Source organism: Schistocerca piceifrons, chromosome 3, assembly GCF_021461385.2.
Source record: "Schistocerca piceifrons isolate TAMUIC-IGC-003096 chromosome 3, iqSchPice1.1, whole genome shotgun sequence".
NCBI classification, from domain to species: domain Eukaryota; kingdom Metazoa; phylum Arthropoda; class Insecta; order Orthoptera; family Acrididae; genus Schistocerca; species Schistocerca piceifrons.
In genome coordinates, this window is record NC_060140.1 from 948,711,980 (window position 1) to 948,735,388 (window position 23,409).

The 23,409-nt window shown below is 42.6% G+C and overlaps 1 protein-coding gene across 1 annotated transcript in view; it reads right to left on the reverse strand.

Annotated features, from left to right (window-relative positions):
- The window catches only part of LOC124789259 (solute carrier family 22 member 7-like), a 155,098-nt gene that overhangs the window by 79,867 nt on the left and 51,822 nt on the right, over nt 1-23,409 (reverse strand). The window contains exon 3 of the mRNA XM_047256556.1: nt 13,113-13,355. Within this exon, the coding sequence (XP_047112512.1) occupies nt 13,113-13,355 (243 nt within the window). The remainder of the gene's footprint in view (nt 1-13,112; nt 13,356-23,409) is intronic.

Consider the following 23,409-nt stretch of genomic DNA (forward strand, 5'->3'; position numbering starts at 1 on the left):
CTCGCAAGCCACGGCCGTTGCCCCATTTAGCCACCGCCGGCGGCTGCGACAGACACCGGGCCTTGCTGTCACGCGTCATCAAGCGAAAGTCACACCAGAGAAGAAAGACATCAAGAAAAAGAATATCAAATATGAAGTCATCAGGTCCAACACTGACGAGGAGAAAGAGAATGGCCACAGTGACTTATAGCAATGCATTGTCAGGATTTCAGGATACTTTTCTTCTCAAGCTATTTGTTTAAAAGCAGTGCAAATTTTCTAGGCAGTTAGTACATGTAATGGGCACACAGCTTGTAAAGATCGTGCCTTGTAGGGAAGCACGTTTGCTGCTATAATCATACCGAACCTCATCCCAAATAGCTTCTTCCGGTATGTCTGTGCTGCAAGCTTATAGCATTACTACTATTAACATTAATAAAATACAGTCACCCTTGAAATTGGCAGCACTAAAGGAATTCTTGTACCAGTCCGGAACAGATATCGCGTTGCTACAAGAAGTTGCGATAACGGAATTTCGGATCCCAGGCTTTTTTGAAATTGTTAATGTTTCTTCGGAAGCCAATATCGGTACAGCCATTCTTATAAGGGAAGGCATTCCGGTGACTGAAATCGAACGACTAGAATCAGGAAGAGCCATAGGCATAAAACTTTTCGATGTGACAGTGATTAACCTTTACGCCCCATCAGGAACTTCCCACAAATTGGATCGTGCGAAGTTTTTTCAAGATGAACTGATTTATTTATTGAGGAAAAATCCGTGTTCTCTTATACTAGGTGGAGATTTTAACTGTGTTTTAAACCAGAAAGATCAACAACCCAACTTCAACTACTCGCCACAGTTAAAAAAATTAGTAAGTGATCTACACCTTAAGGATGTGTGGGAACTTCAGCACCCGACGTCAGTCGGGTTCACGTATATAACCAGCCACTCCCGCAGCAGACTAGATAGAATTTACGTGTCACCAAATTTGCAAAATTATTTATTAAACGTTGAGACTATTCCAGTGTATTTTAGCGATCACAGTACACTTTTAACTTGCTTTAATCTAAGTGTACAACCAACCCGTCGATTCAGAGGCCAATGGAACTTAAATATCTCTGTTTTAACTGACGAAGAACTGGAACAGGAAATAAGGTTTGCGTGGACTATGTGCCTCCGCACAGTAGACAAGCACCCAACAGTCATAGACTGGTGGACAAGGAGGGCTAAACCAAGGCTGCGGAAAGTTGTCATGCAGTATAGTGCAGCCAGGCACAGGGAGTTGAGGAATACAATGGAGTTTTATTATAAAGTTTTAAGAGACTTATATCAACAGGCCCATGATGACGTAATTCGTCTAAATGATATCAAAAAAATAAAAGCCAAGTTATTAAGCATTAAACGGCAACAGATGGAGGGACTCAAAATTAAATCGAAAGCCACATCAGTCGTAGCAGATGAAACAGCTTCTCTGTATCACTTGGTGCGGCATGCTAAAAACAGACGTCAAACTTTAATTGATGAAGTCCAGACGCATACTGGTACGAGGCTCACATGCCAGAAACAAATACTGGACGCAGTCCACAGGTACTATGAAACCTTATATGCCCCTACCACAGTGGAAGATGCAGCTCTCGAGGACTTTCTCACTATTTTAGGTCCACAATTGTCGGGAACAGACAACGCTGACATCCTGTCACCTATTACTAAAGATGAAGCGCATGAGGCAGTGCGTAACTCACCTCTCAACAAATCTCCGGGACTTGATGGCCTCCCTGTGGAGTTTTATGCCCGCTACTGGTCTATAATTGGGGACAAGATCACTTCCATGGCAAATGAGGTCCTGAACGGAAAACCGGTCCCTGCAGAGTTTAAGGAAAGTAAAATAGTACTGATTCCTAAGAGTAAAGGCAAAACCAACTTAAACAATTTTCGGCCTCTTTCGCTACTAAATTCTGATTACAAAATAATTTCGCGTATTATCAACAAAAGACTCTCTGCCTTTTCCAACAAAATATTGAGTCATCACCAATCTTGCTCTCCGACCAGAACGATATTCGAAAGTCTATCTGCATACAGAGACATCATTGCAATTACCTCAGTGACAAGTATAAAATGTGCTTTAATCTTCATAGATTTCAACAAAGCTTTTGACCGCGTTAGTCATAGATACCTCTTTGCGACGCTGTCAAGAATGGCTTTCCACCCCCAGATTGTGAACATGCTACGGAATATTGCAACAGGTGTAAATGCGAAAATAGCAATCAATGGCCAAACATCTAAACCCATACAGATAAGGCGAGGGATTCCACAGGGCAGTCCCTTATCAATGTTTTTATTTTCAGTATCTTTAGAGCCCTTCCTCCGCACTGTCCACGAAAGATTAACAGGCATAACATTGAGTGGTGAGAAAACTGTCATACGAGCTTATGCTGATGACGTGGGCGTTGTAATAAGGAATAAGGAGGAGACAGTTACACTGGAAAGAGAAATCCAAAGATATTGTCTAGCGTCGGGAGCGGCAGTAAATGAAAACAAAAGTCAAATATTGAATCTACGGGGCCTAGATCACCTTCGACTGGCATGGGCAAAACAAGACAACAAACATAAAACTTTGGGAATCACCTTAATGGCATGTCCGATGCGGATGGCTGCTTTTAACTGGACGGAAACTAGGAGGAAAGTTCATGGTGCTGTAATGGAGAACATCCATCGAACTATGGACCTGGTGCAAAAAGTCAGATTCATCAACTCCTGCGTTTTGTCTAAAGCGTATTTCACTGCGCAGGTATTTCCAATCCCTAAACTAGTAGCGAAAGGGATCATGTCCACTGTTACCAATTATTTATGGAGAGGAGACATATTCAGGGTTGGTGCGACTACGGTTATACTGGATGTCAGAAACGGGGGCCTCGGTTTGGTGCATATTGGCAATAAAGCGTCTGCTCTGTTCCTCAAACGGACTTTCCATATACTCAGAGAACTTCCACAATGTATAACCGCAAAGCTCTTTGAGGCTGTGACACCCCATAGCCTGCAAGCACCGATTGATGTGCGAAGGATTAATGCCCGTCTGCAGTATGTGAGGAACTTTTTCCTCGAAGCAAGTTATCTTAGTGACGAAATCAGAAGCAACACACGTATCACAGCGCGCGACATCATACTTGAAAGGAAGTTAAATGAGGGTAGAAACAAAATTGAAACGAAATTCCCAAATTGTGACTGGAAAGCTGTATGGCGGAACATCAACTATGCCGGGCTATCTACAGACGCTATTTCCGCATGGTACAAAACAGTTAATAATGTCATCAGCACCAACGAGAGACTATATGGGATCGGTTTAAACCAGACACACCTTTGTGGAAAATGCAATCTGGTGGATACACTCAGCCACAGATTCACCTGTGGTGGCAATGTGCATAACTGGAATTGGATCAGGCAACAAATCGCCTTTCTCACCAGATCCTCTACGCAATATATAACGCCGTCGCTCCTCCTGAGACCGGACATGACATACTTTCCGAAATTAAAAACCAACGCCATTAGCTGGTTACTGGGAAAATATGTTAGTTATGTCATCCACACACTTGGGTCGGACAACGAGATAGAATTCCGCGTTTACATGAAGTGTGAATATGCAAAAATCAGCACGTATCGCAACCACAAGAAGCACTATGGCAACATGCTGAAGATCATTTTTGAAAGAATGGGTGTTGGTTAAATATGTGAAACCACTACAACACCTTGAACGAGAACGAACAGAAGAAAAATAAAAGTCACTTGGTTCCTTATTATTATTTACTTTAACCTTGCTTCCGGAACTTTTTTTTTTTTTTTTGTATGTGTTTAATTGGATTGTATTTAAACTGGTTCATAGTCAAGAAAACTGGTATTAAATATGCTATTATTTTTTATTCAATGGACATTTTACGAATTAAACAGTGAATTCAACTTTATAGACAAACCCACTGATTGGGTGACAATAATTTGCACCTAGAATAATCACAGTTATCTTGAGCAAAGTTTATACTGTAACCACTTTTAAAGTTTGTTTTACCATTATTACTGTATTAGACATATTTAGCATATAAATAGTTTAAAACTGGTTCTTTTTTTTAATGTTGCAAAGGTTTAATCATTAATTGTACTGTTGAATACTTGAAATGTATATTTTAGTAAAATAAAAAAAAAAAAAAAAAAAAAAAAAAAGGGGTAGCGTCTTTGATTCATAATCAAAACGTCTTCGGTCCTGGGTTCGATCCCCACCACTGCCTAAATTTTGATAAATAATCGGCATTGGCAGCCGAAGACTTCCGGCCTCATTCTGCCAATGGCCTTGTCAAAGAGGACGGAGGAGCGGATAGAGGTTAAAGGCACTCTCTTGTCCTAGGGGTGGGAAATTGCCCCTAAAGGTGGAAGAATCAGCAATGATCAACGACATGAGGATGCAGAAGGCAATGGAAACCACTGCATTAAAGAGACGTAACGTGTATCCACAGGACATGTGGTCTGTAATTGAAGAAGTGTCATGATGATCTCTCCATTGGCAAAAGATTCCGGAATAGTCCCCCATTCGGATCTCCGGGAGGGGACTGCCAAGCGGGAGGTTACCATGAGAAAAAGATTGAATAATCAACGAAAGGATAACGTTCTGCGAGTCGAGGCGTGGAATGTCAGAAACTTGAACGTAGTAGGGAAACTAGAAAATCTGAAAAGGGAAATGCAAAGGCTCAATCTAGATATAGTAGGGGTCAGTGAAGTGAAGTGGAAGGAAGACAAGGATTTCTGGTCAGATGAGTATCGGGTAATATCAACAGCAGCAGAAAATGGTATAACAGGTGTAGGATTCGTTATGAATAGGAAGGTAGGGCAGAGGGTGTGTTACTGTGAACAGTTCAGTGACCGTGTTGTTCTAATCAGAATTGACAGCAGACCAACACCAACAACGATAGTTCAGGTATACATGCCGACGTCGCAAGCTGAAGATGAACAGATAGAGAAATTGTATGAGGATATTGAAAGGGTAATGCAGTATGTTAAGGGGGACGAAAATATTAGTCATGGGCGACTGGAATGCAGTTGTAGGGGAGGGGGTAGAAGAAAAGGTTACAGGAGAATATGGGCTTGGGACAAGGAATGAAAGAGGAGAAAGGTTAATTGAGTTCTGTTACAAGATTCAGCTAGTAATAGCGAATACCCTGTTCAAGAATCACAAGAGGAGGAGGTATACTTGGAAAAGGCCGGGAGATACGGGAAGATTTCAATTAGATTACGTCATGGTCAGACAGATTCCGAAATCAGATACTGGATTGTAAGGCGTACCCAGGAGCAGATATAGACCCAGATCACAATACAGTAGTGATGAAGAGTAGGCTGAAGTTCAAGACATTAGTCAGGAAGAATCAATACGCAATGAAGTGGGATACGGAAATACTAAGGAATGACGAGATACGTTTGAAGTTCTCTAACGCTATAGATACAGCAATAAGGAATTGCGCAGTAGGCAGTACAGTTTAAGAGGAATGGACATCTCTAAAAGGGGCCATCACAGAAGTTGGGAAGGAAAACATAGGTACAAAGAAGGTAGCTGCGAAGAAACCATGGGTAACAGAAGAAATACTTCAGTTGATTGATGAAAGGAGCAAGTACAAACATGTTCCCGGAAAATCGGGAATACAGAAATACTAGTCGCTGAGGAATGAAATAAATAGGAAGTGCAGGAAGCTAAGACGAAATGGCTGCAGGAAAAATGTGAAGACAGCGAAAAAGATATGATTGTCGGAAGGACAGACTCAGAATACAGGAAAGTCAAAACAACCTTTGGTGACATTAAAAGCAACGGTGTTAACATTAAGAGTGCAACGGGAATTCCACTGTTAAATGCAGAGGAGAGAGCAGACAGGTGGAAAGAATACATTGAAAGCCTCTATGAGGGTGAAGATTTGTCTGATGTGATAGAAGAAGAAACAGGAGTCGATTTAGAAGAGGTAGGGGATCCAGTATTAGAATCGGAATTTAAGAGAGCTTTGGAGGACTTACGGTCAAATAAGGTAGAAGGGATAGATAACATTCCATCAGAATTTCTAAAATCATTGGGGGAAGTGGCAACAAAACGACTGTTCACGTTGGTGTGTAGAATATATGAGTCTGGCGATATACCATCTGACTTTCGGAAAAGCATCATCCACACAATTCCGAAGACGGCAAGAGCTGTCAAGTGCGAGAATTATCGCACAAACAGCTTAACAGCTCATGCATCGAAGCTGCTTACAAGAACAATATACAGAAGAATGGAAAAGAAAATTGAGAATGCGCTGGGTGACGATCAGTTTGGCTTTAGGAAAAGTAAAGGGACGAGAGAGGCAATTCTGACGTTACAGATAATAATGGAAGCAAGGCTAAAGAAAAATCAAGACACTTTCATAGGAATTGTCGACCTGGAAAAAGCGTTCGACAATATAAAATGGTGCAAGCTGTTCGGGATTCTGAAAAAAGTAGGGGTAAGCTATAGAGAGAGACGGGTCATATACAATATGTACAACAACCAAGAGGGAATAATAAGAGTGGACGATCAAGAACGAAGTGCTCGTATTAAGAAGGGTGTAAGACAAGGCTGTAGCCTTTCGCCCTTACTCTTCAATCTGTAAATCGAGGAAGCAATGATGGAAATAAAAGAAAGGTTCAGGAGTGGAATTAAAATACAAGGTGAAAGGATATCAATGATACGATTCGCTGATGATATTGCTATCCTGAGTGAAGGTGAAGAAGAATTAAATGATCTGCTGAACGGAATGAACAGTCTAATGAGTACACAGTATGGTTTGAGAGAAAATCGGAGAAAGACGAAGGTAATGAGAAGTAGTAGAAATGAGAACAGCGAGAAACTTAACATCAGGATTGATGGTCACGAAGTCAATGAAGTTAAGGAATTCTGCTACCTAGGCAGTAAAATAACCAATGACAGACGGAGCAAGGAGGACATCAAAAGCAGACTCGCTATGGCAAAAAAGGCATTTCTGGCCAAGAGAAGTCTACTAATATCAAATATCGGCCTCAATTTGAGGAAGAAATTTCTGAGGATGTACGTCTGGAGTACAGCATTGTATGGTAGTGAAACATGGACTGTGGGAAAACCGGAACAGAAGAGAATCGAAGCATTTGAGATGTGGTGCTATGGACGAATGCTGAAAATTAGGTGGACTGATAAGGTAAGGAATGAGGAGGTTCTACGCAGAATCGGAGAGGAAAGGAATATGTGGAAAACACTGATAAGGAGAAGGGACAGGATGATAGGACATCTGCTAAGACATGAGGGAATGACTTCCATGGTACTAGAGGGAGCTGTAGAGGGCAAAAACTGTAGAGGAAGACAGAGATTGGAATACGTCAAGCAAATAATTGAGGACGTAGGTTGCAAGTGCTACTCTGAGAGGAAGAGGTTAGCACAGGAAAGGAATTCGTGGCGGGCCGCATCAAACCAGTCAGTAGACTGATGACCAAAAAAAAAACTCTCTTCTGACTGTGTGTCACTCTTGTTGCGCATTAGTCTTAGCGTGAGGCGACATGTGTATCTCTTCTTCTGAAGTCCCCATGTGCTCTCCTTACAGCTTCAAGTGTCGCCACAGGGCGGCATTCAGTGTCGTGGTGGGTGGTGGTCGTAACTGTTGGCTCATCACTGTAGGTACAGCCCGTGATGGGTTATCTCTCTACTTCTCGTTCTTCTTTATCTTTTGTCATTAACCAATAGCGTTACACTGAGGTGACAAAAGTATTGGGATAGCGGTATGCACATGTAGAGATGGCAGTAGAATGGCGTACACAACGTATGAAAGGTCAGTACGTCGCCGGAGCTGTGATGTGTACTCGGGTGATCCGTGTGAAAAGGCTTCCGAACGGATTATGGCCGTACAACGGAAATTAACAGACTTTGACCGCGGAATGGTGGTGCTACCGAGATGTATGAGACATGGCACTTCGGAAATCGCTAGAGCATTCAATATTACGAGATCCGCAGTGCCAAAAGTGTACCGAGGGCACCAAATTTCAGGCACTACCTCTCACCGAGGAGAAAGCAGTGGCCGACGGCTTTCACCTAACGACCGAGCCGTGTTTGCGTAGAGTTGTCAGTGCTAAAAGGAGAGCAACACTGCGTCAGATAACCACAGAAATCAATGTCGGATGTACGACGAACGTATCCCTAAGGACAGGCCGGCGAAATTTGATGTTAATGGGCTTTGGCAGCAGACGACCGAGGTGAGTCTTTGCTAACAGGGCGACATCTGTGCAGTGCCTCTCCTGGGGTCGTGACAATATCAGTTAGACCCCAGACGACTGCAGAAAACAGTGGCCTGGTCATATGAGTCCCGGTTTCAGACGGTAAGAGCTGACGCCAGGGTTTGAGTGGGGCGCGGACCCCATGAAGCCATGGACGCAAGTTTCAACAAGCTACTGGTGCCTCCATAACGGTGTGGGCTGGAATGAAGTGTATCCTCTGGTCCAGTTAAACTTTGACTGGAAATTTTTATGTACGGCTACTTGGACACCACCTGCAACCATTCATGGACTTCATGTTCCCAAACAAAGATGGAATTTTTATGGACGACAATGAGCCATGTCAGCGGGCCACAATTGTTCGAGATTGCTTTTCAGAACATTCTGGGCAATTCGAGCGAATGATATGGCCAGCCAGGTCGCCCGACACGAATCCCATTGAACATTTAAGGGGTTTAATCGAGAGGTCACTGCGTGCAGAAAATCCTTGCACCAGCAACGCTTTGACAATTTTGGGCGGGCTGTGGAGGCAGCACAGCTGAGAATTTTTGTAGGGGGCTTTTAGCGACTTGTTGAGTCCTTGCCATGTCGAGATGCCCCACTACGTCTGTCAAAAGAAGGTCTGAGTCGATCTATCTTAGGGGGGATCCCATAACTTTTATCACCTAAGTGTGCAATATCTATTGGCATTAAACTCGTCACTCGCATTAGCTACAAGCCACAGAATGCTGTGGTGTGGACAGATATATCTGTAGAACCCAGTGAGAGCGAGCATACCATGGACGGACATATGCGTCACACCCACTTGCGCACATGCTGATAACATCCTTTGGCCATAGAACTGAGCTATAGAGTGATATACAGTTCAACGTGAACCCTCGAACCACAGTGGAACTACGCATATTTCGTATATGCAAATCACTTCCAACTGTGAAAAGTATCAGATAAATATTGTGGGATTGACTAGGTGCCAAACCCATGACCTTTGGATCAGTAGTATAGCTCTCAACCACTGAGCCACCAAACCACATAAGTGGATATTAATACCGTATTAATACTGTTAAATTAACATTAGGTGAGAATATCATGGATTGTGTAGTAACAGTATAAATTTCAAGGTTAAATATTGTCACCTGAAGTGAAATGAATGTCGAATATGCTAGTAATTGCAATGTTTTAAGTCTCTGGAACCTCCTCATCAGGCTATCGACCAGCGCTGCCCCCGACACCCACTGGTCGTGACTATCCAGATCTCCATTCCGACCTCCATCAAGATGGATGGTCGGTCGTCTTTGTCTGGACCCCAGGTCACGTTGGGATCCCAGTGAACGAATATGCTGACCTGTTTTCCAAGTTAGCCACCAGAACAACGACTTTGGAGTTTAAAGGTTCAGAACTTGGCCTGCAGTCGACTCCCCACCATCAGCTGAGCACCGATTGGTGTGCCCTGCTTTCTCCGAACAAACTGCAAGAAATAAGCCACCGTTCCATGTGGCACTCTTCCCTTCGTGCTTCTCACAGAGAATATGCCATTCTCTGCCAGCTTCACATTGGCCCCACTTGGCTGACCCACAGCCACAGCCTACAACATGAGGATTCACCCCACTGTCGGTGTGGTGCCAATCTGATGGGTGTCCACATCCTTCTGGAACGCTCTAAACTGGCCACTGTACCGTCAAACCCTAAACCTGCAGATACGCTGCCTCTGGTGCTAGTGGATGACGTCAGAGTGGCTGGTCTGGTTTCACATTTTACCCACAAAGTTGGTTTCTACTCCTCTCTGTGAGGGAGGGCACAATGGCATCGTCAGTCACTTGAGGGTTGGAGGGGTACCCCCTCTCCTGCTCCAACCCAGGGGATGGTCGGTGATCCAGCCTGGCTTTTGCCCTTCCCACCTCTCAAGTCCTTATTCTTTTACTCATATATCGTTGGTTTACTGTCTCATCGGTGCTATTGTCTTCCCTGACGTTTTATAAACTTGCCTGTTTTGCTAGTTTTTATTGTGATAATGGAGGGAGAGGAAATGCCAGTCGCATGCAGAGGGTGCACCTCAGACATGACATGTTTTGGATGCCTCCAGCTATTTTCTGAGTGGAGAAACACACCCCCATTCTCCCGCTTACCCGTCCCTCACTTCTGCTTGCTTCTACTAGTATCTTTTGGTTTTATTGATCCTCAGTTACAACACGTTCATCAGGGTTTGCCTTCTGTGTCCTTCCACTCTGAGGACACTTCCCCACTTGGCACATATGGGATGGACCGACTGATAACCATGTAGTTTGGTCTCTTAAACCCCACCAATCCTACAGACAATGGGCATCAGAGTAATAAGTAAAAATAGTAACTCGGTTTACTATAAAAATCTCTTTCAGGAATTAAAGTTTATACTAATATCATGGAGCACATTTAATAACCTTTTATCCACATTAAGAAAACATCAGTTGGTAGTCCCATAAAGTTCTGGTTATGATTATAGAGCATGATCAAACTTGACGTTAAATATAGGAGGAAAAAACAAATGGAAAACTCAGAATAACATTTTCTTCCTGGGAATAAAAATGTGCTGTAAACTGCTCAAGGAAAATAAGAGGACAAATAAGACCAATAAATTTGTGAAATACATCTTACATCGTTACGATATATATTACATTTTCCTATACAACTGAACACTAATTGGCAGAAATGTGTCATAAATTAATAGTAAAAAATGATTCGAGAACACACTTTCACAATGTAATACATCGTACTGCAGTATCTTAATCTTAAGTCAATTACGTGTAACATTAATCTACTTTTAGCTCCTTGGACTCAATATTTACTATAGAAAAGTATGAAGGATAGGTGGGTGCGTATGTCTGTGTGTACAAAAGTCGTAAAATTCTTAACCAACTAAACCCTTAAGTACCTTTGGCTTCTATGTACGAATAAGATTAGCTTTCGGTTTCCTCTTTTTGCTAAGATAAATATCTAGTACCACTTTAAAAAGAATCCATGGAGCATAAACAAGTAACTAACTTCACCACAGAGCCTAGAGAAAAAGATACAGTGCGAAAGTACAGTGTAATGCACGTCACATATAGGAATACATCGATAATAATAATAATGCACTCTTATTATAGTGACTGAAACGGTAGTGATATGTGAAATGTACTACATATCTGTCGCTATGGAAAAACCTATCATAAATTCTAAAAATAATTTAAATTCTTATACAGGGTGTTACAAAAAGGTACGGCCAAATTTTCAGGAAACGTTCCTCACACACAAAGAAATGAAAAATGTTATGTGGACATGTGTCCAGAAACGCTTACTTTCCATGTTAGAGCTCATTTTATTACTTCTCTTCAAATCACATTAATCATGGAATGGAAACACACAGCAACAGAACGTACCAGGGTGACTTCAAACACTTTGTTACAGGAAATGTTCAAAATGTCCCCCGTTAGCGAGGATACATGCATCCACCCTCCGTCGCATGGAATCCCTGATGCGCTGATGCAGCCCTGGAGAATGGCGTATTGTATCACAGCCGTCCACAATACGAACACGAAGAGTCTCTACATTTGGTACCGGGGTTGCGTAGACAAGAGCTTTCAAATGCCCCCATAAATGAAAGTCAAGAGGGTTGAGGTCAGTAGTGCGTGGAGCCCATGGAATTGGTCCGTCTCTACCAATCCATCGGTCACCGAATCTGTTGTTGAGAAGCGTACGAACACTTCGACTGAAATGTGCAGGAGCTCCATCGTACATGAACCACATGTTGTGTCGTACTTGAAAAGGCACATGTTCTAGCAGCACAGGTAGAGTATCCCGTATGAAATCATGATAACGTGCTCCATTCTGCGTAGGTGGAAGAACATGGGGCCCTATCGAGACATCACCAACAATGCCTGCCCAAACGTTCACAGAAAATCTGTGTTGATGACGCGATTGCACAATTGCGTGCGGATTCTCGTCAGCCCACACACGATGATTGTGAAAATTTACAATTTGATCACGTTGGAATGAAGCCTCATCCGTAAAGAGAACATTTGCACTGAAATGAGGATTGACACATTGTTGGATGAACCATTCGCAGAAGTGTACCCGTGGAGGCCAATCAGCAGCTGATAGTGCCTGCACACGCTATACGTGGTACGGAAACAACTGGTTCTCCCGTAGCACTCTCCATACAGTGACGTGGTCAACGTTACCTTGTACAGCAGCAACTTCTCTGACGCTGACATTATGGTTATCGTCAACTGCACGAAGAATTGCCTCGTCCATTGCAGGTGTCCTCGTTGTTGTAGGTCTTCCCCAGCCGCGAGTCATAGGCTGGAATGTTCCGTGCTCCCTAAGACGCCGATTAATTGCTTCGAACGTCTTCCTGTCGGGACACCTTCGTTCTGGAAATCTGTCTCGATACAAACGTACCGCGCCATGGCTATTGCCCCGTGCTAATCCATACATCAAATGAGCATCTGCCAACTCCTCATTTGTAAACATTGCACTGACTGCAGAACCACGCTCGTGATGAACACTAACCTGTTGATGCTATGTACTGATGTGCTTGATGCTAGTACTGTAGAGCAATGAGTCGCATGTCAACACCAGCACCGAAGTCATTACCTTCCTTCAATTGGGCCAACTGGCGCTGAATCGAGGAAGTACAGTACGTACTGACGAAACTAAAATGAGCTCTAACATGGAAATTGAGCGTTTCCGGACACATGTCAACATAAACATCTTTTCTTTAGTTTGTGTGTGAGGAATGTTTCCTGAAAGTTTGGCCGTACCTTTTTGTAACACTCTGTGTACTGAAAATAATAAGTGTGTCTTTTCATGGTGGATGAAACCGGTAATAAAAAAAATAGCTACGCACATGTCGCCAATGTAGCCAAACAGTAACCCCAGGGCCACTCCAATAATCTGTGAGTAGAAGAAGACGTCATTGACGGCCTGCCGGTTGTCGCAGACCCAGTTCATCTGTGACGTCACCGTCAGGGAGAACCACGTGTCGTCATACTCCCAACCGTGCTGGCACTTCACAGGTTCCCTGCTGCCGCCGAAGTCAGTCACATCACTCCGGTTGTACATCAGGCACTTGCTGAACGAGGCTCCTTCCCTGTAACAAGCAGGACATAACTTAGGGCGTAAAAGAGGAGCCCACAGCTTACTCATGTGACGCGAAAACAGTGATGATGAGGCGCCATACTCCGAGGAAGGTAGGGAAAGATGCAGGAGACCAGCGCTGATGACTATGTAAGGCGCTAAAGGAGGTGGTTTGCCATTGCCTTCCTCCAACAGTAATGTGGATGAATGATAATGATGAAGACGACACAGCAACACCCAGTCATCTCGAGGCAGGGAAAATCCCTGACCCCGCCGGGCATCGAACCCGGGAGCCCGTGCGCGAGAAGCGAGAACGCTACCGCAAGACCACGAGCTGCGGACCGAAAAGAGTGGAAAAATAAATATACGAAATAATTACATCCAGACAAGAAGAGAGATTCTTGATATTACTGAAGAACTTTTCGTCGTGTCATATTAACATGCTATTGTTTTGCGACCTACAGTTGTCTGTTTACGCTGTGAAATGCACAAAATGTTTTGAACACCAGTACATGCAAAAATGTAAATTTGGACAGAGATAGGCTCTAGCTTGGGTCCAGCCACTAGCAACTGAACATATTTCCTAAGTACACAAAGTCTCAATATCAATAGTGATTTTTTTTTTTCAGTCCTCGTACACGACGTTTCTAAGGGAGCTTAAGAACACGCTTGTAGTAAATGGTCATTCCCCTGTGGTTGAGTTGATGGAGCAGGTTCAAATTCTTCGCAGCGCAAGCAATCGGAATTCGAATCATAATCGCGGACTAACGCGCCACGAGAAATAGTGCCTTTGCAGTGGGTGCAGCATCATTTCTTCTGCACGAATGTAGGTATCTGGCGGACGACATGAAATTTCTGACTCGGTATGCGGACAGATGTCTGAGAAAAGTTATAACAGGAATTACTGGAGCATCAAATGTATTTTATGTACGGACCTAGAAGGGAGATGTTACGTCACGAAGCATCGTTCCAATATACAAGATGGTCCATTGATAGCGACCGGGCCAAATATCTCACGAACTAAGCACCAAAAGAAAAAACTACAAAGAACGAAACTCGTCTAGCTTTAAGGGGGAAACCAGATGGCGCTATGGTTGGCCCGCTAGACGGCGCTGCAATAGATCAAACGGATATCAACTGCGTTTTTTAAAATAGGAACCCCCATTTTTTATTACATATTCGTGCAGTACGTAAAGAAATATGAGTAAACACTCCACTTTTTTCCCTTTGTAATAGTCACAAACGTACAAGTACGTGGTATCACGTAACATTTCACCAGTGCAGACGGTATTTGCTTCGTGATACATTATCCGTGTTAAAATGGACCATTTACCAATTGCGGAAATGGTCGATATCGTGTTGATGTATGGCTATTGTGATCAAAATGCCCAACGGGCATGTGCTATGTATGCTGCTCGATATCCTAGACTACATCATCCAAGTGTCCGCACCGTTCGGCGGATAGTTACGTTATTTAAGGAAACAGGAAGTGTTCAGCCACATGTGAAACGTCAACCACGACCTGCAACAAATGATGATTCCCAAGTAAGTGTTTTAGCTGCTGTCGCGGATAATCCGCACGTCAGCAACAGACAAATTGCGCGAGAATCGGGAATCTCAAAAACGTCGGTGTTGAGAATGCTACATCAACATCGACTGCACCCGTACCATGTTTCTATGCACCGGGAATTGCATGGCGATAACTTGGACCGTCGTGTAGAGTTCTGCCACTGGGCACAAGAGAAATTACGGGACGATGACAGATTCTTTGCACGCGTTCTACGTATTTAGCGACGCAGCGTCACTCATCAACAGCGATAACGTAAACCGGCATAATATGCACTATTGGGCAACGGAAAATCCACGATGGCTGCGACAAGTGGAACATCAGCGACCATGGCGGGTTAATGTATGGTGCGGCATTATGGGAGGATAATTGGTCCCCATTTTATGGATGACAATCTAAATGGTGCAATGTATGCTGATTTCCTACGTAATGTTCTACCGATGTTGCTACAAGAGGTTGCACTGCATGACAGAATGGCGATGTTCTTCCAACATGATGAATGTCCGGCACATAGCTCGCGTGCGGTGAAGCGGAATTGAATAGTATACTTCATGACAGGTGGACTGGTCGTCGAAGCACCATACCGTGGCCCGCACGTTGACAGGATATGACGTTGCCGGATTTCTTTCTATGGGGAAAGTTGAAGGATATTTACCATCGTGATCCACCGATAACGCCTGGCAACATGCGTCAGCGCATTGTCAATGCATGTGTCAACATTACGGAAGGTGAACTACTCGCTGTTGAGAGGAATGTCGTTACATGTATTGCCAAAAGCATTGAGGTTGACGGACATAATTTTGAGCATTTATTGCATTAATGTGGTATTTACAAGTAATCGCGCTGTAACAGCATGTGTTCTCAGAAATGACAAGTTCACAAAGGTACATGTATCACATTGGAACAACCGAAATAAAATGTTCAAACGTACTTGCGTTCTGTATTTTAATCTAAAAAACCTACCTGTTATCAACTGTTCGTCTAAAATTGTGAGCGATACGTTTGTGACTCTTACAGCGCCATCTATCACAAATCGAAAAAAGTGGTCCAAGTAAAACATTCATATTTTTTTACGTACCACAGGAATATGTAATAAAAATGGGGGTTCCTATTTAAAAATACGCAGTTGACATCCGTTTGACCTATGGCAGCGCCATCTAGCGGGTCAACCATAGCGCCATCTGGTTTCCCCCTTCAAGCTAGACAAGTTTCATTCTTTGTAGTTTTTTCGTTTGACGCTTATTTCGTGAGATATTTGGCCCGGTCACGATCAGTGGACCACCCTCTATATCAGACGGTGGAGGTGAAACTTCCTGGCAGATTAAAACTGTGTGCCCGACCGAGACTCGAACTCGGGACCTTTGCCTTTCGCGGGCAAGTGCTCTACCAACTGAGCTACGGAAGCACGACTCACAGCTGTACTTCTGGCAGTATCTCGTCTCCTACCTTCCAAACTTTACAGAAGCTAAACCTCATTCTGGAGACGGTGGAGGTGCTCATCAGGCAACAAGTGTTAAATGATCAAACGTTTATTCCGTTCGGAAATGGTGTAAATGATCAACATCAGTATGGGATTCGACACCCATGGACCCAAAGACACACTTGTATTCATTGTGTCGTGGAAGTAAACTGCCTCCTAAAGGTACATTGGGGAACGTCTTGTCATGCCTGAAATTCAAGGTGGGTCATTCATAAAAGTTGCCGGCTAGAGACTGTCGTGAAGTGTACGTCTTCCTATCACGCTCGAGACGTGATCTGTAGGCGGCAAGCCGGCCGCTGTGGCCGAGCGGTTCTAGGCGCTTCAGTTCGGAACCGCGCTGCAGCTACGGTCGCAGGTTCGAATCCTGCTGCGGGCATAGATGTGTGTGATATCCTTAGGTTGGTTAGGTTTAAGTGGTTCTAAGTCTACGGGACTGATGACCTCAGATGTTAAGTCCCTTAGTGCTCAGAGCCATTTGATCCCACTGGGATACAATAAAATGATTAACAGCTCGAGCATACAGGATAAGTCTTCCGTCGTTCTTACGGTAATTACTTGATGTATCGGATTGCAATATTCGCTATCTGTTTCTCAATTATATCATAAATTGTGGTGTATATCGTTCCCCAGCAGTACTGACTACAAACCCCACACGTTGTTCTAACCACTTCTTTTTGAGCAGTGAATACTTTTTGCCTGAGTGTTGATTTACCCCAAAATAGTATTCCGTATGACATCATAGAGTGAAGGTATGCAAAGAATATTAGCTAGCCAATTTTTATATCCTCTAACTTAGCAATTATTCTGATAGCACAAGTTGATGAACCTAGTCGCTTTAGGAGATACAAAATATGAATTTTCTAATTAAGATCCTTGTCTAGATGTACACCCAAAAACTTAGTATGCTCTACCCTGGCTACTCACTTCTGCTGATGTGTTATATTTATTGAAGGAACTGCATTCCTTGCAGTAGAAAATCGGGTGTACTGTGTTTCTTCGAAGTTCAGAGCAAGCCCATTCGCAGAAAACCAATCAATAACTTTTCCAAAGATGTTATTTGTATCATTTTCTATTGGATATTTTTTCCTAGTAATGATGCTTGTATCATCAGTAAACAATTTCTGTTTAGTCTCTCTGTTCAGATCAAGAACAGAAGGCGACCCATGATCGAGCCCTGTGGAAGACCTGAAGTAATTTCACCCCAGTTAGATGAAAGGGGAAGCTTCCTTAAATTATTTAAACCAAATAAAGAAACTTTTTGCCTCCTGTTCTGTAGGTATGACTTAAACTACTCATATGCTGTTCCATTTATACCATAGAATTGTAATTTCTGTACTGGACAGTGAAATTGTATATTGCTGTCTCAGTGGAACAGCATTTTTGAAATGCAAAATGTGATTTACTAAGTATCCCATTACTGCTGAAGTTGCTAACCACTCTTGAGTACATTACTTTCTCAACAATTTTTTAAAATGCTGTGAACAAGGATAATGGCTGGTAATTATTGACGTGAGGTGTCCCATTTTTTGTAGAGAGGCTAGACTATGGCATATGTTAGCCCGTTTGGGAAAATACCAAGCCTTTTTTGAAAACTGTTTGGTGTTACATCTATTAATTTTATTTGGGGCAACAGTGTTCAAAAAGGGATATAAATTTTATAAATTTATCAAGAGATATGTTGTATATATCATTGGCAATTGGTTCATTATACACATCTCCCCAATTAACATTTCTTAAACTTTCTCTGAAGTGTGCTATAGATACCGGATTGACCAGCCTTACACTTTTACTTAGTTTCTGAACTGTATACCCTGCTAATTTTTGTAAGTTAATCAGTTGTGCATCATGGTCCGATAATACGTTTATCACAGGGAGAGCATGTGTTAGTTTTACATCCTCTTGCTGCACAAATACATTATCAATTAGAGTGCTACTGTCTTGAGCTATACATGTAGAGAAATTGATCACTGATTCTAAGCTATCCGTCATTAATAACACTTGTAGTTCACTTTTACTATCACAACTGCTGAGAAAGTTTAGACTGAAATTATCACAGATTAATAACTTCTTCTTTTTGTCTGACAGACAGCGTAATAGGGAGTCAAACTACTTTATGGATAGCTGCCATTCTCCTAATGGTGACCTGTATGCTGTTGCTAATAACAATAGTACATTATCTAGCTGTAGTTTACATGCACAAACTTCAAAGTGCTAATCGACTCAAAATTTGCTTACTTCTACAGTTTTGTACTTATCCCCTTGTTTTGTGTAAATGGCAACTCCTCCTTTATCTATGCTCGATCTGCAAGTGTAAGATGCTAAATTACACCCATTTATACTGACACTTTCCATCCCCACAGTTACATGGTGTTCAGACAGACAAAGAATATCAACCTCATTCTTATTTTTAAGATCATCTAAACTCACTAACAGCTCATCTATTTTATTTTTTATTCCCCTGATATTTTTATGAAGTAAATTGACACTACCCTTAGCTTTATCCCTATTTACTGTTAATGACGCTTCTTTTATTCTATTTTTCTTGATTATTGTCTGTCTGGACATTGGCATCAACCTAGAAAACCTGTCTGCCTGTTCCCATTAACCACAGGGATCATCTCTTGTGTGACTGTGCACCCCCCCCCCCCTCCCTTACAGTTTCTGCTAACAGAGAAACTAACTTACCTTTCCCCTTCCTATTTAGGTGCAGGCCACGTGTTGTGTATCCCCCCCCCCCTAGCAACAGCATCAACTGGAAGAACACTCATGTGGGACTTGGCCAGTGTCTGGCACATCCTGTTCAGCTCAGTGTTTACACGCCTTACAGCAGTGTTTACCTATGGCCGATCATGGCGCTGAAAGACCTCCACAAACACCACATCTGTGTGCCCAGTTCCTTGTCCTACTTTGTCCAGGTTGAAAGGTCCCTGTTGGATTCCTTTCATGTTGTTGTTGTTGTTGTGTTGTTGTGGTCTTCAGTCCTGAGACTGGTTTGATGCAGCTCTCCATGCTACTCTATCCTGTGCAAACTTTTTCATCTCCCAGTACCTACTGCAACCTACATCCTTCTGAATCTGCTTAGTGTATTCATCTCTTGGTCTCCCTCTACGATTTTTACCCTCCACGCTGCCCTCCAATACTAAATTGGTGATCCCTTGATGCCTCAGAACATGTCCTACCAACCGATCCCTTCTTCTGGTCAAGTTGTGCCACAAACTTCTCTTCTCCCCAATCCTATTCAGTACTTCCTCATTAGTTATGTGATCTACCCATCTAATCTTCAGCATTCTTCTGTAGCACCACATTTCGAAAGCTTCTATTCTCTTCTTGTCCAAACTATTTATCGTCCATGTTTCACTTCCATACATGGCTACACTCCATACGAATACTTTCAGAAATGACTTCCTGACACTTAAATCAATACTGGATGTTAACAAATTTCTCTTCTTCAGAAATGCTTTCCTTGCCATTGCCAGCCTACATTTTATATCCTCTCTACTTCGACCATCATCAGTTATTTTGCTCCCCAAATAGCAAAACTCCTTTACTACTTTAAGTGCCTCATTTCCTAATCTAATTCCCTCAGCATCACCCGACTTAATTAGACTACATTCCATTATCCTTGTTTTGCTTTTGTTGATGATCATCTTATATCCTCCTTTCAAGACACTGTCCATTCCATTCAACTGCTCTTCCAAGTCCTTTGCTGTCTCTGACAGAATTACAATGTCATCGGCGAACCTCAAAGTTTTTATTTCTTCTCCATGAATTTTAATACCTACTCCGAATTTTTCTTTTGTTTCCTTTACTGCTTGCTCAATATACAGATTGAACAACATCGGGGAGAGGCTACAACCCTGTCTTACTCCCTTCCCAACAACTGCTTCCCTTTCATGTCCCTCGACTCTTATAACTGCCATCTGGTTTCTGTACAAATTGTAAATAGCCTTTCGCTCCCTGTATTTTACCCCTGCCACCTTTAGAATTTGAAAGAGAGTATTCCAGTCAACATTGTCAAAAGCTTTCTCTAAGTCTACAAATGCTAGAAACGTAGGTTTGCCTTTCCTTAATCTTTCTTCTAAGATAAGTCGTAAGGTCAGTATTGCCTCACGTGTTCCAGTGTTTCTACGGAATCCAAACTGATCTTCCCCGAGGTTGGCTTCTACTAGTTTTTCCATTCGTCTGTAAAGAATTCGTGTTAGTATTTTGCAGCTGTGACTTATTAAGCTGATAGTTCGGTAATTTTCACATCTGTCAACACCTGCTTTCTTTGGGATTGGAATTATTATATTCTTCTTGAAGTCTGAGGGTATTTCACCTGTTTCATACATCTTGCTCACCAGATGGTAGAGTTTTGTCAGGACTGGCTCTCCCACGGCCGTCAGTAGTTCCAATGGAATATTGTCTACTCCGGGGGCCTTGTTTCGACTCAGGTCTTTCAGTGCTCTGTCCAACTCTTCACGCAGTATCGTATCTTTTATTTCATCTTCATCTACATCCTCTTCCATTTCCATAATATTGTCCTCAAGTACATCGCCCTTGTATAGACCCTCTATATACTCCTTCCACCTTTCTGCTTTCCCTTCTTTGCTTAGAACTGGGTTTCCATCTGAGCTCTTGATATTCATACAAGTGTTTCTCCTTTCTCCAAAGGTCTCTTTAATTTTCCTGTAGCCGGTATGTATCTTACCCCTAGTGAGATAGGCCTCTACATCCTTACATTTGTCCTCTAGCCATCCCTGCTTAGCCATTTTGCACTTCCTGTCGATCTCATTTTTGAGACGTTTGTATTCCTTTTTGCCTGTTTCACTTACTGCATTTTTATATTATCTCCTTTCATCAATTAAATTCAATATTTCTTCTGTTACCCAAGGATTTCTACTAGCCCTCGTCTTTTTACCTACTTGATCATCTGCTGCCTTCACTACTTCATCCCTCAAAGCTACCCAGTCTTCTTCTACTGTATTTATTTCCCCCATTCCTGTCAATTGCTCCCTTATGCTCTCCCTGAATCTCTGTACAACCTCTGGTTCTTTTAGTTTATCCAGGTCCCATCTCCTTAAATTCCCACCTTTTTGCAGTTTCTTCAGTTTTAATCTACAGGTCATAACCAATAGATTGTGGTCTTACAATTTAAAACCTGGTTCCTAAATCTCTGTCTTACCATTATATAATCTATCTGATACCTTTTAGTATCTCCAGGGTTCTTCCATGTATACAACCTTCTTTCATGATTCTTAAACCAAGTGTTAGCTATGATTATGTTGTGCTCTGTGCGAAATTCTACCAGGTGGCTTCCTCTTTCATTTCTGTCCCCCAATCCATATTCACCTACTATGTTTCCTTCTCTCCCTTTTCCTACACTCGAATTCCAGTCACCCATGACTATTAAATTTTCGTCTCCCTTCACAATCTGAATAATTTCTTTTATCTCATCATACATTTCTTCAATTTCTTCGTCATCTGCAGAGCTAGTTGGCATATAAACTTGTACTACTGTAGTAGGCGTGGGCTTCGTATCTATCTTGGCCACAATAATGCGTTCACTATGCTGTTTGTAGTAGCTTACCCGCATTCCTATTTTCCTATTCATTATTAAACCTACTCCTGCATTACCCCTATTTGATTTTGTGTTTATAACCCTGTAGTCACCTGACCAGAAGTCTTGTTCCTCCTGCCACCGAACTTCACTAATTCCCACTATATCTAACTTCAACCTATCCATTTCCCTTTTTAAATTTTCTAACCTACCTGCCCGATTAAGGGATCTGACATTCCACGCTCCGATCCGTAGAACGCCAGTTTTCTTTCTCCTGATAACGACATCCTCTTGAGTAGTCCCCGCCCGGAGATCCGAATGGGGGACTATTTTACCTCCAGAATATTTTACCCAAGTGGACGCCATCATCGTTAATCGTACAGTAAAGCTGCATGCCCTCGGGAAAAATTACGGCTGTAGTTTCCCCTTGCTTTCAGCCGTTCGCAGTACCAGCACAGCAAGGCCGTTTTGGTTATTGTTACAAGGCCAGATCAGTCAATCATCCAGACTGTTGCCCTTGCAACTACTGAAAAGGCTGCTGCCCCTCTTCAGGAACCACACGTTTGTCTGGCCTCTCAACAGATACCCCTCCATTGTGGTTGCACCTACGGTACGGCAATCTGTATCGCTGAGGCACGCAAGCCTCCCCACCAACGGCAAGGTCCATGGTTCATGGGGGGGGCCTTTCATGTTAATTTTTTTAAAACTGTTGTCATTTACGGCATCATTCCACTTCTAAATTTACTGTGGTGTTTCTGACTATCTGGGAGGAGACTGAGCAGTGGAACGTGTTACTTTTACACATAATCAAGAATGATCTGTCACACCACTACACTTTAAAACACAGTTTATATGTAATTCATGTCACACAGCCTCATACAGAACCTACATGCGCTTTGTTTTACATACTGTATATGATAAGATACTGTCATCCCCCTTCCCTTCTGTGTGAAAGCATGAATGAGCAAATGTATTTATAGTTGCATGCTTGATGGTAGCAGACAAGCCTGTCTGCTAGAGAACAGTAGGACCAACGTCGGAACAGGTAGCTACGCTTTCTAAAAGCAAAGAGGTTTCTATTCTTAGTATGGTCCTGTTCGTCCCTTGTCATGTTGGTATAGGAAGCTGCATCTCTGGTCACTTCCGTTTTGTATCTAGAAGCACCCTTGGTAGGGGCCCACGGCAGTCAGTCCGTGGTGAGCGTCTGAAGTGGTAAGATCTCTGGCTAAGCGCGTCTCTGCTAAGTCCATAGGACAATGGATTTCTTAAGTTCAGCCTAACTGAAAATTTAATCACCTTTGTTTCAGGTTTAGATCTAAAATATCTAACGTTATCTTAAATTGCAACGCAATGTAATTCGAGTGTGAGGTTCAGAATATCTTCCAGTAGTTGCTTTGTCACTACTTTGTGAGTAAAGTGGAACCACGTGTGGATGATCTGTAACTCTAACTAAGATCATCAATCTTAAATGCCAATGTGCG